The 13,485-nt window shown below is 40.1% G+C and overlaps 1 protein-coding gene across 1 annotated transcript in view; it reads right to left on the minus strand.

The window, feature by feature from the left end:
- Positions 1-2,672: 2,672 nt before the first annotated feature.
- PA2G4 (proliferation-associated 2G4) overlaps positions 2,673-13,485 on the minus strand; it is a 55,003-nt gene continuing 44,190 nt past the window's right edge. Inside the window, exons 7-13 of the mRNA XM_088473058.1 lie at positions 12,735-12,813; positions 12,289-12,367; positions 11,397-11,530; positions 10,820-10,914; positions 6,494-6,621; positions 5,824-5,877; positions 2,673-5,490 (exon numbers count right to left, since the gene is read on the minus strand). Coding sequence (XP_088329184.1) covers positions 5,437-5,490; positions 5,824-5,877; positions 6,494-6,621; positions 10,820-10,914; positions 11,397-11,530; positions 12,289-12,367; positions 12,735-12,813 — 623 coding nt within the window. The 3' untranslated portion in view covers positions 2,673-5,436. The remainder of the gene's footprint in view (positions 5,491-5,823; positions 5,878-6,493; positions 6,622-10,819; positions 10,915-11,396; positions 11,531-12,288; positions 12,368-12,734; positions 12,814-13,485) is intronic.

The following is a 13,485-nucleotide window of genomic DNA, read 5'->3' on the forward strand; positions in this document are numbered from 1 at the left end:
GGAAGAGGGGTGACCCAAAACCCCATGCAGACAAGGACCAACTAAATCCAAAACGTATCCTCAGGTCAGAATACCCCCCCGGACCCAAAAGGTCCGCGTCCAACCGAAACAAGATATCCCAGTTCGCCTTGTATATTTTGGCCAAGGAGTATAAATGTCTGGCCCCCTGCCAGGGTGACAAGCAGTCGACATGACTGCTGCTGGGTCTGCTTCGGAACCGGTAGGTGCCTGCCAGTTTACTTTTACCCAAACTTTGCACAGTTCTTTTTTGCCAAAGAGGGCAACTTGCAATTTTTTGGGGGGGTAATTTATCATTTTGGGGGGTGGGGTCCAAAGGGTTCTGAAAGAAATCTCATTTTTTTTGCCAAAAATAGGGTTTTTGCATTTTTTTTCATCTGGAATGGAGATAACTTTTCTACGTTTTTTTATGCCAATTGCGTTTGCCTGTTTTTTGGCAAAAATAGTGCCTTTTTTGGTTGAAACCGTCCGTTTTCGCCGCTAATTGAATACGGCCCTTAAAGCTTAAAGGGGTTCTGGTAACACCATTATTCATGCAGTCACTAGTATCAGGAGTGATTCCAGAGGACTGGAAAAGAGCAAGTGTAATACCCAGGGCCGTAACTAGGGTGGTGCGACCTGTGCCATGGCTCAGGGCTCCGCAGGGCAGGTGGCGCTGTTTGGGCCTGTCAATTTTCTTGTTTATCATCATTCTCACTTGTAGCTTCCTCTTCCCTTATCCCCAGCACCTCCTGGCCTCCCCCATCTCTTCACTGGCCCTTCCCCATGAGGCCTTGGCCCTTTTTTGGGTTATCTCCCTATTTAAAAAATAGGGGGGGCACCAATGCTCTTTCTGGCACAGGGCACCAAAAAGTCTAGTTACGGCTCTGGTAATAACACTGTACAAAAGAGGAAGCAAAGCAGCAAGTAACTACAGACCAGTAAGCCTTACATCAGTAGTAGGAAAAAAATAATGGAAACACTATTAAAAGAGTTTTGGAATATCTCAAATCCAACAATTTGCTGATTCCCAAAGAGCATGGATTTTCTTGGGGGAGATCATGTCAAACAAATTGATCTATTTCGTCACCTAGCCAAAAAAGTCAAAAATGTAGCTTATTTTAGTAAGGCTGTTGACATGGTCCCGCATCTCAGAATGATAAACAAACTGGAAATCTTCGGATTGGATTCTATGACTGTTGAATGGATAAGATCTTGGTTGCAGGATAGGAGACAGTTGTAGTAAATGGAGTGTATTCATGGGAGGGCAAGGTTACCAGTAGAGCACCCCAAGGATCTGTACTTGGGCCAGTGCTTTTTAATATCTATATTGGTGTTATTGCAAATGGTATTGAAGGGAAAGTATGCCTTTTTGCAGATGAGACAAAAGTATGCAACAGGGTAGACACACCAGGAGAGGTAAGACAAATGACTGAGGATCTGGATAACTAATGGTAATTTTTGATAATGGTCAAAAATGTGGCAACTACAGTTTAATGTCAAAAATACAAAAACATGCAATTGGGTCTCAGTAACCCAAAGGCTAAATATAGTATCAAGGACACTATAATGGAAAATACAGAGGAGGAAAGGGATTTAAGAGTCACCATTTCAGATGACTTGAAGGCAGGCAAGCAATGCACCAAAGCATTGAGGAAGGCAAGTCAGATGCTTGGTTGCATAAAGAGAGGATCCAGTAGCAAGAAAAAGTAGTAATGCCCTGTGTAGGTCTTTGGTACAGCCTCATCTAGAATACGGTGTTCAGTTCTGGAGGCCATATCTCCAGAAGGATATAAATGCATTAGAGATGGTACAAAGAAGGGCAACTAAAGTGATGCATGGCCTACAGCACCGAACTTATCAGGAAAGACTAAAAAGATTTTAATATGTATAGTTTGGAGCAGAGAAGGGAAAAAGGGGGGCCATTATAAAACCCTTGATGTATTTTAAAGTTTCTAACAAGGTACAGGATGGAGACATTCTTCAAAAGGAAGAGATGTACAAGAATACAGAAGGAAATGCACTTAAACTTGAGGTAGGTAGGCTCAGAGGAATTACTTCACAGAAAGGGTAGTGGATAAGTGGAATAGCCTCCCATCAGAGATGGTTGAAACTAAGACAGTGGAACAATTTAAACACGCTTGGAATAGGCATAAGAATATCCTTAACAGAGACCTAAGGAGCACATAGGGTTGAAGTTGCCAAAAGGATAAATGAAAAGGGGCAGACTAGATGGGCCAAGTGGTTCTCATATGCGGTCAAATTTTGTGTTTCTATGGATGGCGAGAGGTGTATAGGCAGCAATTATTGCTATTGTAATAAAATATGTACTTAAGAAAAAAAATAGAAACAAAGCCTGAGGGGCAGGCTCCGGTACAATTACAAGTGCACTATGCTTCCCTGGCTTGCCATTCACACAAACCACAACATCTGGGAAGCTGCGCTGCTTAAAGCCGCAGAGGTGTACTTTGTTCAATACAGGGTCCCAGAGTACCACGGGTGCCTGGTGACCCACCGTACTTCGAGGGGGTGGAGTTTCTGCTACAATATTTTTTACTATTAATGCCTACACCCAGTGTCGGCAGCATTCCACAGATAGGCTGTAAGGCGGAATTACTACCTGCATCTTTAATTTAAACACAATCAAACAATAAAGAATACTTTGCTAAAACATATACCAGTCAGTCAAATTCAATTTTATTTGGGAAAATGTACAGTTTGCAAGGGAATTTTACAACACAACTTGCAGGCATTTTTTTTTCCAAGAAATACATATCCAATAGTGAAAGGGAGTAGATCATGTATTACTTCCGTGTTGCAGTCAGCGATTTAACCCATCCTTGACTGCAACTGCCCCAGTGGGAAATTGCACCATACGTCCTCCATCAGCACACGGATTTACCATGTACATGGATCGCCTCAATGTTTCTTCCTCATAAGAAAAGGTTTGTCCCTTCTTGTCACATTCATGTTAAGTGTGTATAACAACTTTAAAATGTAAAGCTTTAAATTAATCTAAGAGTTGGGCCAATATCAGCCAGAGTTTTCTTTAACATACAATTCATATGTAAAATTACACTAAAGCCCCTGCAGCACACATCTGCCCAGGCAGAAGAGAAGTTCACGTGAAGAAGCTCCCACACATCTGGGAGTGGAGATCTTTTGCACCTCACATGTCTTCCACATTTCATTCTTAAAAGCTACTTTTTTGCTTTTTTTTTTATAATTACATGATATAAAAATATATATTTTCCCCTGTCTGGGGGAGGGTTGGATGGATCCAATAGTAACAAACTGAAATGAAAGGGGAGATCCCATCACCAATCTGCTGCACTAAGAACACACAAATTTGTAGCAACAATGTCTTAAAATGCTACAAATGGGTCATCATTTCCACAGGAATAAACCACAGGTTTGCAGCTAGCAATGAATAAGGAAAATGGTACTTTTCTTAATTAGAGCATTAATTATACCAGTTGTAGGACAGGGACACCCTTTTCTAGACTTGTTTCTGCAACAGAACATGAGGGAAAACACCTCTGCTATTTTCTGGTCAGCTCATCCGGGTTTAGGAAGAATGTTGGTTTTCCCTATTAAGTGGTTCAGGTTTTTATCCTGGCACTTGTGTAAGTCCAATCTTTAAAGAGTACCCATCATCTACACTTTGCTGTGGCAGCCATTTTTTGGACTGAAAATAAAAATATTTGTGAGAATGCCACCTATACCTGCTCACTAGGAACTAGTGATGCTCTTCAAAGATAAGTTGCAGGCTCATGAGACTCTTCAGACCACTAAAAGTTCTTAGTAGTCTATGTACTAAGCTATGGAGAGAGATAAAGTACCAACACCCAACTCATTTTTTTCAAACAACCTGTAAAGTGAGTTAGGAGCCGACTGGTTGGTACTTTCCCTCTCTGAGGGTTAGTACATAGGCCCTTTAGTGCTAATTATAGAAGTACGCAATGGACCACCACAATAAGGTTGCCTACAGCCCTTCATGGCTACAGATTCATTTGGTTTGGGAGAATTATAGGCATGACAGTTACATCTATTTAGCGTTTGTTTTAAACACTTTATATAAGTTGCATGTGACTATCACATTGTTATAAAAGAATGGCCACCAGAGTCCACTCATGACCAAAAAGAATGGAACTATTTTGGTTATTAGTTGCCATTACCAGCAACAAAATCTACTGTGTCTTTGTTTTATTTTTTTAATTCCCTTCAATCTATAATGTTTTAATTTTTATTTATTCTCTCTAGGGACACATTTCTAATTCTAGAACAGATAAGAGTTGGGGAAAGTCTTTCTTTGGCACAGGATTTCTCAATATGTACTTTTAAAATAAGTGCTCTTGCTAACACCTGCACATAATTAGCCCTCCTCTTGACCAACAATTCATCTATTGTATAGGACGCACTTCTAATGTAAAATAAGAGTATTTACCATTTGAGATGTAAATCAATTTCAGAGCAAGCAAAAACAAAATAACTACATTAGTATAAAAAAAAAAAAAAAAATACTAGAATTTGATACCAATTCAAAAAATAAAAACAAAATGTGGCGCAGCTGGTGACCAGGTAACAAGACCAGTATGATGACTTTGCCAGTACAGGAATAAAGAAATATTCTAACAAAGGTAACTTTAGAAGAAAAAAAAAAAAAAAAAAAAGTTACAGAAGAGGAATTCAGTAGAGGTGGTAAATAGAGGCTCAGACTGGAGGCAGCAATGAAATACAAAGTAACTGAAAAATGAACATAGGAACATATGGGTAAGTAATGTAGAGAACTTCTTACAGATACAAAATGTAATCTGTTACAAACTCACAAGCAAATAAAAACCGAACTTAACATCACTCTTCAATAAGAATACAAAAAAAATATATATATTTCCAAAGTTCCCATAATCTATTAAGTGCATGGTGTGCTTTTTACCCTACACATTGGTGATCCCAATTTCATGTTTCCAGTAGAACGTGTCCAGAAATGGCATGAGATGCAGACAGCACACAGCAGTAGTATGGTAGTCGGTAATAGATTTACATGAGAGCAGAGTGAATTTTGCAGACTTAGCGGCAGCAGTTGTTTAAACTTAAAGATGACGTATCCCAATCTTAGAAAAACATTAAACATTATTTTAGAAAGAGGGGCTTAAGACTGGTTTTTATGCCTGATTTTATTTTTTTTTGTCTTTAATATATTTAATTTTTTGGTTAAAGTAGTCTGATGTGAATTCCAAAAAGGCCCTTCCCTCAATGTCCATGTTTGTATCCAAAGAGGGTGGGGGGTAGGCCTGGTTCCTCTAGCGCTCCGTCAGATCTCTCAACAGGGGCTCTTAATGGTTTCAATTCATTTTTGGTGGGAGAGGGGAAAGAGGCAAAAGTAACACAGATACTAAAAAAATAAACTGGCAGGTGGAGCACTTCCAAAAGCTTTCCTCACTCTGTGACTTCATTCTCTTCAGCAGTAGCCTGTTCAGCGTTCTTTGAAGCCTGCAATGTACAACATTTTAATACAAGTCATAATTACTAGTACAAAACAGAATTTGTGCGTAAAAGTCTAAAGATAAACGGCATTTCTCAGTAATATGATCCTAACAGCCGCTAATACCATAGCAAGACATATGGAGTCCACTTATCGCTAAAGAAAGCATCCCTCAAGCTTTCCAACTGCCCTGACATTGAGGAATTACATTTAAGGTACTTCAGGCTTCAAAATGTAATAGCTTAACTGTGTCAGACATGCACTCACTGCACTGCACAGAGTCTTATCTGGGAAGAACATAAAAGATTGTGTCAGATTCCCCTTTGGAAAGGTATAATTACCTTCTTTTTTTTCTTTTTCTGAGTCTTCCGACTAGCTGAGCTTTGCAGAAGTGCCTGAAAAGAAAACCACCTGGTTACAATAGTGCACATCTATTGGTACATCTATTGATAAAAAAACATTCTAGCAAACAGAAGGTTATGTCAGACTTCTATAGCATCTTTTGTATTTTACTAGTTGGAAATTGTAATCATGTGGCTCCACCTTCATATTACTGCTGTTCACTTCCACTGGAAAAACGGTTCTGTAAATGCCAAATAGAAGGTAAATATTATGCAGTGGGGAAAAAAAAACCCAAAAACCTATAGAAAGCACATTACAGAGATCCACCTAACAGATGAAGTCTTTTCCCTTCAGACTCGCACAAACACAGGGACCCAGTTTCCAGGACCACAGCTGTTCCTCATCTCACACAGCAAATGTCTCTGGCTCATTGAATAAACATTACACGGAACAGTAAATGCCTGGTGAGGCAACGATTACTCACTGTAGAGATCAGGTAATTACATGGCTCTACTAGATGTGAAAAGTGTAGAAGGTGTAAAATATAATGCGTCCCAGAATGATCCCTGTGCCCCATAGTGGAGGAAGAATAGAGTTTGGACACCTCACCCGTTATTAAGCAGGAACATTTCTAATTAGACTATGCCAATACCAGAGACGTGTACCAACCTTCAACTCTGTATCCTTCACCTCCAATTCAGAATTGTACACATCTGGTTCAAAGGGGCCACTTGTTATTCTCATGGGGCCATTAGGCATCAGGAGAACCGTAAACTTGAATTGTGCAACATATTCTCCTGAGAAGAGATTATTAAACAAGCGTCAAGTTACATAATGCCGATAACAAATCACGGGTTACAAGAAAATATAAGGTAATGCTCCTACATGTCATTGGAAGGGTGTCTATGCACTTTGATTGGCTATAAAGGGAAGCGACCCATGTTGTGACTAGCACTGGTAACATTGTTGTAAAAACAAAGTGTTACAGTAGATGATGCACAAAACTAGTAAAGTATTCTACAGTGAGGCACTCATTTATGCAGTGTAATCAAAATATAAAACCTTTGTTACATTTATTTAGAAGTAAATTATAAAAACCTATTGTTCTGTAGAATATATTGTCTGCTAAGGAAAAAAAACAGACACCCCAATTATGGGGTATTATTCCCTAGTCTTTCTAGCGTATGCCTAGAGCCAAGTTGCAGCAGATTTTAGGTAGGGGTATATCGATATTCAGGTTTTATTAAACGGCTTTGTGATTTACTATGCAACAATGTTTCTCTTTGGTTTACAGGAATGATTCATGTGGTATAATCTGCTACATGAACAGTCACTAAAGGTCAAATCAATTAACTCCTTCAGCACACACCTGTGTTGGTAAAGGTATTTTACACAAATCACTTAAATTTCTGGGATGATTTGATACATACTGAAGTCTTTACTGTAGTGCAATCACTGTATAATATCCTAGTGTGGTAACTTCATGTCATGCCATATAATTGATATGGTGTACCAGATGGTCAATTATTAGAGAGTATGCCTTTCTACCTATAGATCTGTGTTATTTCCCAGTTTTGTTCTATTAATGTTTCCAATTGTAAAGCGCAATGGAATATGTTGCGCTATATAAGAAAAAAAAACAAACAAAAAATAGAACACTATCATATAAAACAAATACATCTCGTGGGCTGTCTCTTTATATAAAATTGTCAGGGCAAGCATATTCCATAGGTTTCAGATGTCTATTTCTAATGCAATTCACAAGGTCAACTAAGCACAAAATATTTTTGCTGTTTTATTGGGGGATGATCTTATCACATGCATTATTAGTGAGTTCAGGTAGTGTTCAGACATCGTGCTTTTAATGCAAATTTCTATCAGATGTCTGGTCAAGTATTGCACACAATATCTAATATGCAGGCTGCTTCCACTCGCTCCTCATTATAGGGGAGACGTATAAGATTAAGTACCAATCAGCTCCTAATTGTCATTTTTTTCAAATAACCTGTAATCTGAGTTAGGAGCCGATTGGTTGGTACTTTTATCACGCCACTGCTTAGTACATCTCCCCATTAACAAGTACCTTATTTAAGATCACTTCATCCACTAATTTGGTTACACCCTTGTCTCAGTGTGCATTATCAGAGGCTCTCCTATGCAACAGTAATGCTGATCTAGGTTTGGTTTGCCTACTGTTTGCTGCACACCATAGGTTTCTCTTCATTTGGTATATTAATTAATAGTCTATTTAAGGAGATTCAGCCCAGCGATACACACAGTATTTCTACAGTTAAGTTCAATAGCTCCCTGATGGATCACACTTATGAAAGTCACTATTTCACACTTTTCATATAGCCGCTGCTGTCTGGAGAATACCCATGACAGGAACCTGTTTTAAATGCAATCTATTCTAGGGTGCACCTCCCACGAGAACCATAAATCGCACCAACCAGATTTTAATATGGGAGCAGTAAACAAATCTGAACAACAAATTGTACTATTGTGCGGGTAAAAACCCTTACTTGATATATTTCCTAGAGTCGGTGGTACTGCAGATTTAGTGAGGAACTACAATTTCAGAAGAACTTCATTACAGGTACAATTTTGACAAAGTATTTGGAACTCACCCATGCACAGTTTCTGGGTATAGTTATATTGGATAACTTTTCTTGAAAAACGATGCAACTATAAACTTAATGTTTTCTCTGTATTAAGTGTATGTTTATTTAACCTGGTGTGGCTTTATATGTGCTCAACTGTGAAAGCCCCGACATCCTATATATTCTCATTAGGGTTGCCTTCTTCAGTGTAATGAGGTGCCTACTACCACATACAGCCATGGCCAAAAGTTGAGAATGACAAGTATTGGTTTTCATAAAGTCTGCTGCTTCAGTGTTTTTAGACCTTTTTGTCAGATGTTACTCTGGTATACTGAAGTCAAATTACAAGCATTTCATAAGTGTCAAAGGCTTTTATTGACAATTCATTTATGCAGTCTCAATATTTGCAGTGTTTACCTTTTTTCTGCAATTCACCCTGGCATGCTGTCAATCAACTTCTGGTCCACATACTGACTGATGGGCACCCATACTGGCCTAATCAATGCTTGGAGTTTCTCAGAATGTGTGGGTTTTTGTCTGTCCATCCGCCTCTTGAGGATTGACCACAAGTTCTCAATGGGATTAAGGTCTGGGGAGTTTCCTGGCCATGGTCCCAAAATTTCGATGTTTTGTTCCCAGAGCCACTTAGTTATCACTTTTGCCTTATGGCAAGGTGCTCCATCATGCTGGAAAAGGCATTGCTAGTCACCAAACTGTTCTTGGATGGTTGGTCGAAGTTGCTCTTGCACGATGAATTGGTACCATTCTTTATTCATGGCTGTGTTCTTAGGCCAAATTGTGAGTGAGCCCACTCCCTTGGCTGAGAAGCAACCCCACGCATGAATGGTCTCAGGATGCTTTACTGTTGGCACGACACAGGACTGATGGTAGCACTCATCTTTCCTTCTCCAGACAAGCGTTTTTCCAGATGCCCCAAACAATCTGAAAGGGGATTCAGAGAAAATAACTTTACCCCAGTCCTCAGCAGTCCGATCCCTGTAACTTTTGCAGAATATCAGTCTGTCCCTAATGTTTTTCCTGGAGAGAAGTGGCTTCTTTGCCGCCCTTCTTGACACCAGGCCATCATCCAAAAGGCTTTGCCTCACTGTGCGTGAAGATGCACTCACACCTACCTGCTGCCATTCCTGAGCAAGCTCTGCACTGGTAGTGCCCCGATCCCACAGATGAATCAACTTTAGGAGACTGTCCTGGCACTTGCTGGGCGTTCTTGCGCACCCTGAAACCTTCTTCACAACTATTCAACCTCTCTCCTTTAAGTTCTTGATCCGATAAATGGTTGATTTAGGTGCAATCTTATTAGCAGCAATATCCTTGCCTGTGAAGGCCTTTTTGTGTAGCAATGATGACTGTACGCGTTCCTTGCAGGTAACCATGGTTAACAGAGGAAGAATAATGATTTCAAGCTCCATCTTTCTTTAAAAGCTTCCAGTCTGTTATTTTAACTCAATCAGCATGACAGAGTGATCTCCAGCCTTGTCCTAGTCAACACTCTCACCTGTGTTACTGAGAGAATCACTGACATGTCAGCTGGTCCTTTTGTAGCAGGGCTGAAATGCAGTGGAAATGTTTTTGGGATTAAGTTCATTGTCATTGCAAAGAGGGACTTTGCAATTCATCTGATCTTTCTTCATGACATTCTGGAGTATATGCAAATTGCCATCATAACAACTGAAGCAGCAGACTTTGTGAAAACCAATACTTGTGTCATTCTCAAAACTTCTGGCCATGGGTGTACACCTCCTCTATCTTTAGTATGGCCTACAGTGTAATGAGGTGCCCACTACAGCATACACCGCCATAGATTGTGCAGATTAATTTCAACACCTCACAGGTTTTTGCAACTCACCTTTGTTTTTCAACAAACCCTTTTCATCAAAGTTGATGCAGAGTTTAACGCAAGTCGGTTTCGCAGACGAATCTTGCATACTTATGGACTACGCATGCTTCAGCTCTTAGCACCTGCGTCTACAAGAAATGTGGAGTTGTATGCAACTCAATCGCATCTTCCTACGTGGCTGAAAGGACTTTGAGTGCTTTTATGTAGGTCAAGTTTAACAGGGGCATGTCAATGACATTATGGGCTATGCAGAATTATGCACACACAAAGATAAGCCCAATATCAGACGGGTGTATTGCATCAGGGATAGGGGTGGTGCAAGTGACCAGTGATAAAGAACAAAGTGTGCCGATAGGGCTGGTGCTCTGCACAATGGCAAATAGCCACCTCTGTATCAGCCCTTCACACTGATGATTTGTTGCAACTGTTAATGCTGAAAGCAAGTTCTGGATCCTAAAGGTATATTTGTACACAAACCAAATCAAGAGGAAGAGGGGAGAACATGCACCAAGAGCAGTGTATTCATGATCATCTCACCTTCCTTCTCATATAGTACATTGAAGGGCTGGAGTAGTTCATGCTTGGCGCACTCCACCACACCCATTCGCGCCTTCTTTTCATCTTCAAATGCCCTATAGAATAACAAAAAAAAGGAATTTCAATGCTTATTAATTGTTCACAGAATGTGTTTATCAGCGTGCACAGGGAAACCATCTTGTAGAACACTTAAGAAATGTGTAAGATAAAGTTTTATGTGCTTGGAGCCAGGAAATGCATTATGGCCATCAAGGCTGCATGCAACTTTCCTGGCCAGTATGGCTCCATCCGTTCTAGCAGACACTGAAGATCAAGGCTGATATCATCATTAATCAAAGTTTAAAACGAAGTCAAGAAAATGCTCTAGTGCCTGTCTGATCAGCAGGACCACACAATTCTCTGCAGGTTTGCAGTACAAAACATAATACAGAGATTCTGCGCTTCCTTAAGGACTAATAAACTAAATAGATCACACTGTATGGTGAAGCAATGGAAACAGGCTGATAAAGACAAGGACATTAAATCTAGTCTAAACCTTGTCAGCATTTAGGAGGCAGCAGCCATGAGTGAACTATACCTGAGAGTGAATGGCATGGCACCAAAACGTCTCTCAACTTCACTGAAAAAGGCACGGGAGGTTTTCATCTTCAGACCATACTGCTTTGTTGGGTCCCTTTTGTAAATGGTTGTCCTCTGTCCAGCATCCTTTGCCTAATTAAAATAAATCAACATACATGTCTGCCTGTAGAGAACAGTTACATACAGTGAATATACACTAAGTGGCCACTTTATTCGGTACAACTTTTTGTACCTAAATTATTATAGAAAACTTTCAAACTGTTGATGTAAAGTAGGATGGATACATGGATTTAACTGGTTTACACCAATTTCTGATCCCACAATCTGTATATTGAAGCAGAAATAAAGTTTCATCAGAAAAAGCAGTGTTTTTCCAATTCCCAAATGTAGAGTTTTGGTGAAAAGTGCATTGGAGGCTCTGTTCTTAGCTTACAGGAGGGGATTCTGGTATGGTCTGCTGCTATAGCTTAGACTAGCTGTGCATTCAGAGATGCTTCTCTGCATTACAACACCTGGATATTTTAGTAGCAGTCAGTCTCCTGTACACTTGAACCTGTATGGCTACCTCCTCTGACCCCTCTCACTGATAGAACTGCCCTCACTGGATGTTTTCCATTTTGCACACCATTCTCTGTAAACACTAGATAACTGGTGTGAAAATACCAGATCAGCACTTTGAGGTACTCAACCACACCACACAGTCACTTCGATCCCATTCAGTCCCCATTTTGGAGTTTGGCATGGATACGACCCAACATGTCTGCATGGCTTCCTGCATTGAGTTTCTGCCACATAATTGGCTCGTAATACAATTTCATTAGCATAAAGGTGCACCTAACAAAGTAGCCTCAGAGTGCACAAGTTACTTAATAATTTGCACCAAATCTTACCTTTCCTTCTCCGGTGCTAATGAGAACATCAACAGCATAGACTTCATGAACCTCAAACTCTGCCTTTTCATGGTCCTTCCTACAACAAATACACGATAACCAAGATGCCCAACAGAAATTATTTTTAAGAAATGAAACACTGCCATGTCACATCTACAGGGTGAACAGTGTAAAACCTGTAATGGGCATAGACTGAACTGTATTTTATTCTAATAGTTGACACTGTATATTGAGGTTAGGCTACCAGCCAGAGGAAAAGAGGGGTATAGACCATATTACTGGTTTTTCTGGTTACAGAATTTAAACATCCAGATTGTTCATTCTACTAACAGCACCCACCCAAAGTGAAGCAGGCGTTCCAGGGAGCAGCATTTTCATTCGTATGGACTAGATATTTCAACACAAAGGTCATTTTAGAAACAAGGCTGGAAGATGAAGAAACATACTTTTGCTGGTCAGTTGGGTTTTGAATGATGGTCTTCTCTCCATCAATGACATGCTGTTTCAACTGGTGAGAAAGCATCCCTGATGAGAGAAGTAAAGAGTTACAGTCACTGAACTTTAAAGACAAATAATAAAAAAAACAAAAAACACGCTCGCTTTTATAACAAAAAAAAAAAAAAAACCCCCACACCCACACACACTAAATTAACAGTTCTTTAAATAAAATAGTACAAGGTTTCCCAAAATCTGCCATTACAGTTCAGGTTTTAAGGATATCCATGCGTGAGCACCAGTGTCAGGGTTCTCTCCCCATCTGCGGCGGCAGGCAGCGCACAGGGTGGAATCAGGGCCTGTCTTTGAGCTGGTTAGTGCAGGGATCTTACCATAACAGCGCGGGCAGGAAGGCAGTGGTGGCACAGCAGGGGGTGTGTACAGTCAGTGCTGTCGTCAGGCTGGTTAGGACTGAGAGGACCCCAGGGCTGCCTTAGCAATCTGCCTGTCACACATCCATAGAGACTGCCCCTGCAGACACTGCCTGGCAACATACAGACAGCCTCCCTCTTCTCTTGGCTTCTGGAACGGTGTATTCAGTGTATATATTGTGTGAGCCAGATGACAGTAAGTGGCAGGCAGGCTAGGAATTTTATATATATATATATATATATATATATATATATATTATATCTATATATCTATCTATCTATCTATATCTATCTATATCTATCTCAATATCCAGTGACTGGATAATAATAG

The sequence above is a fragment of the Taudactylus pleione genome, unplaced genomic scaffold (assembly GCF_031769625.1).
Source record: "Taudactylus pleione unplaced genomic scaffold, aTauple2 ptg000130l, whole genome shotgun sequence".
In the NCBI taxonomy this organism is placed as follows: Eukaryota; Metazoa; Chordata; class Amphibia; order Anura; family Myobatrachidae; genus Taudactylus; species Taudactylus pleione.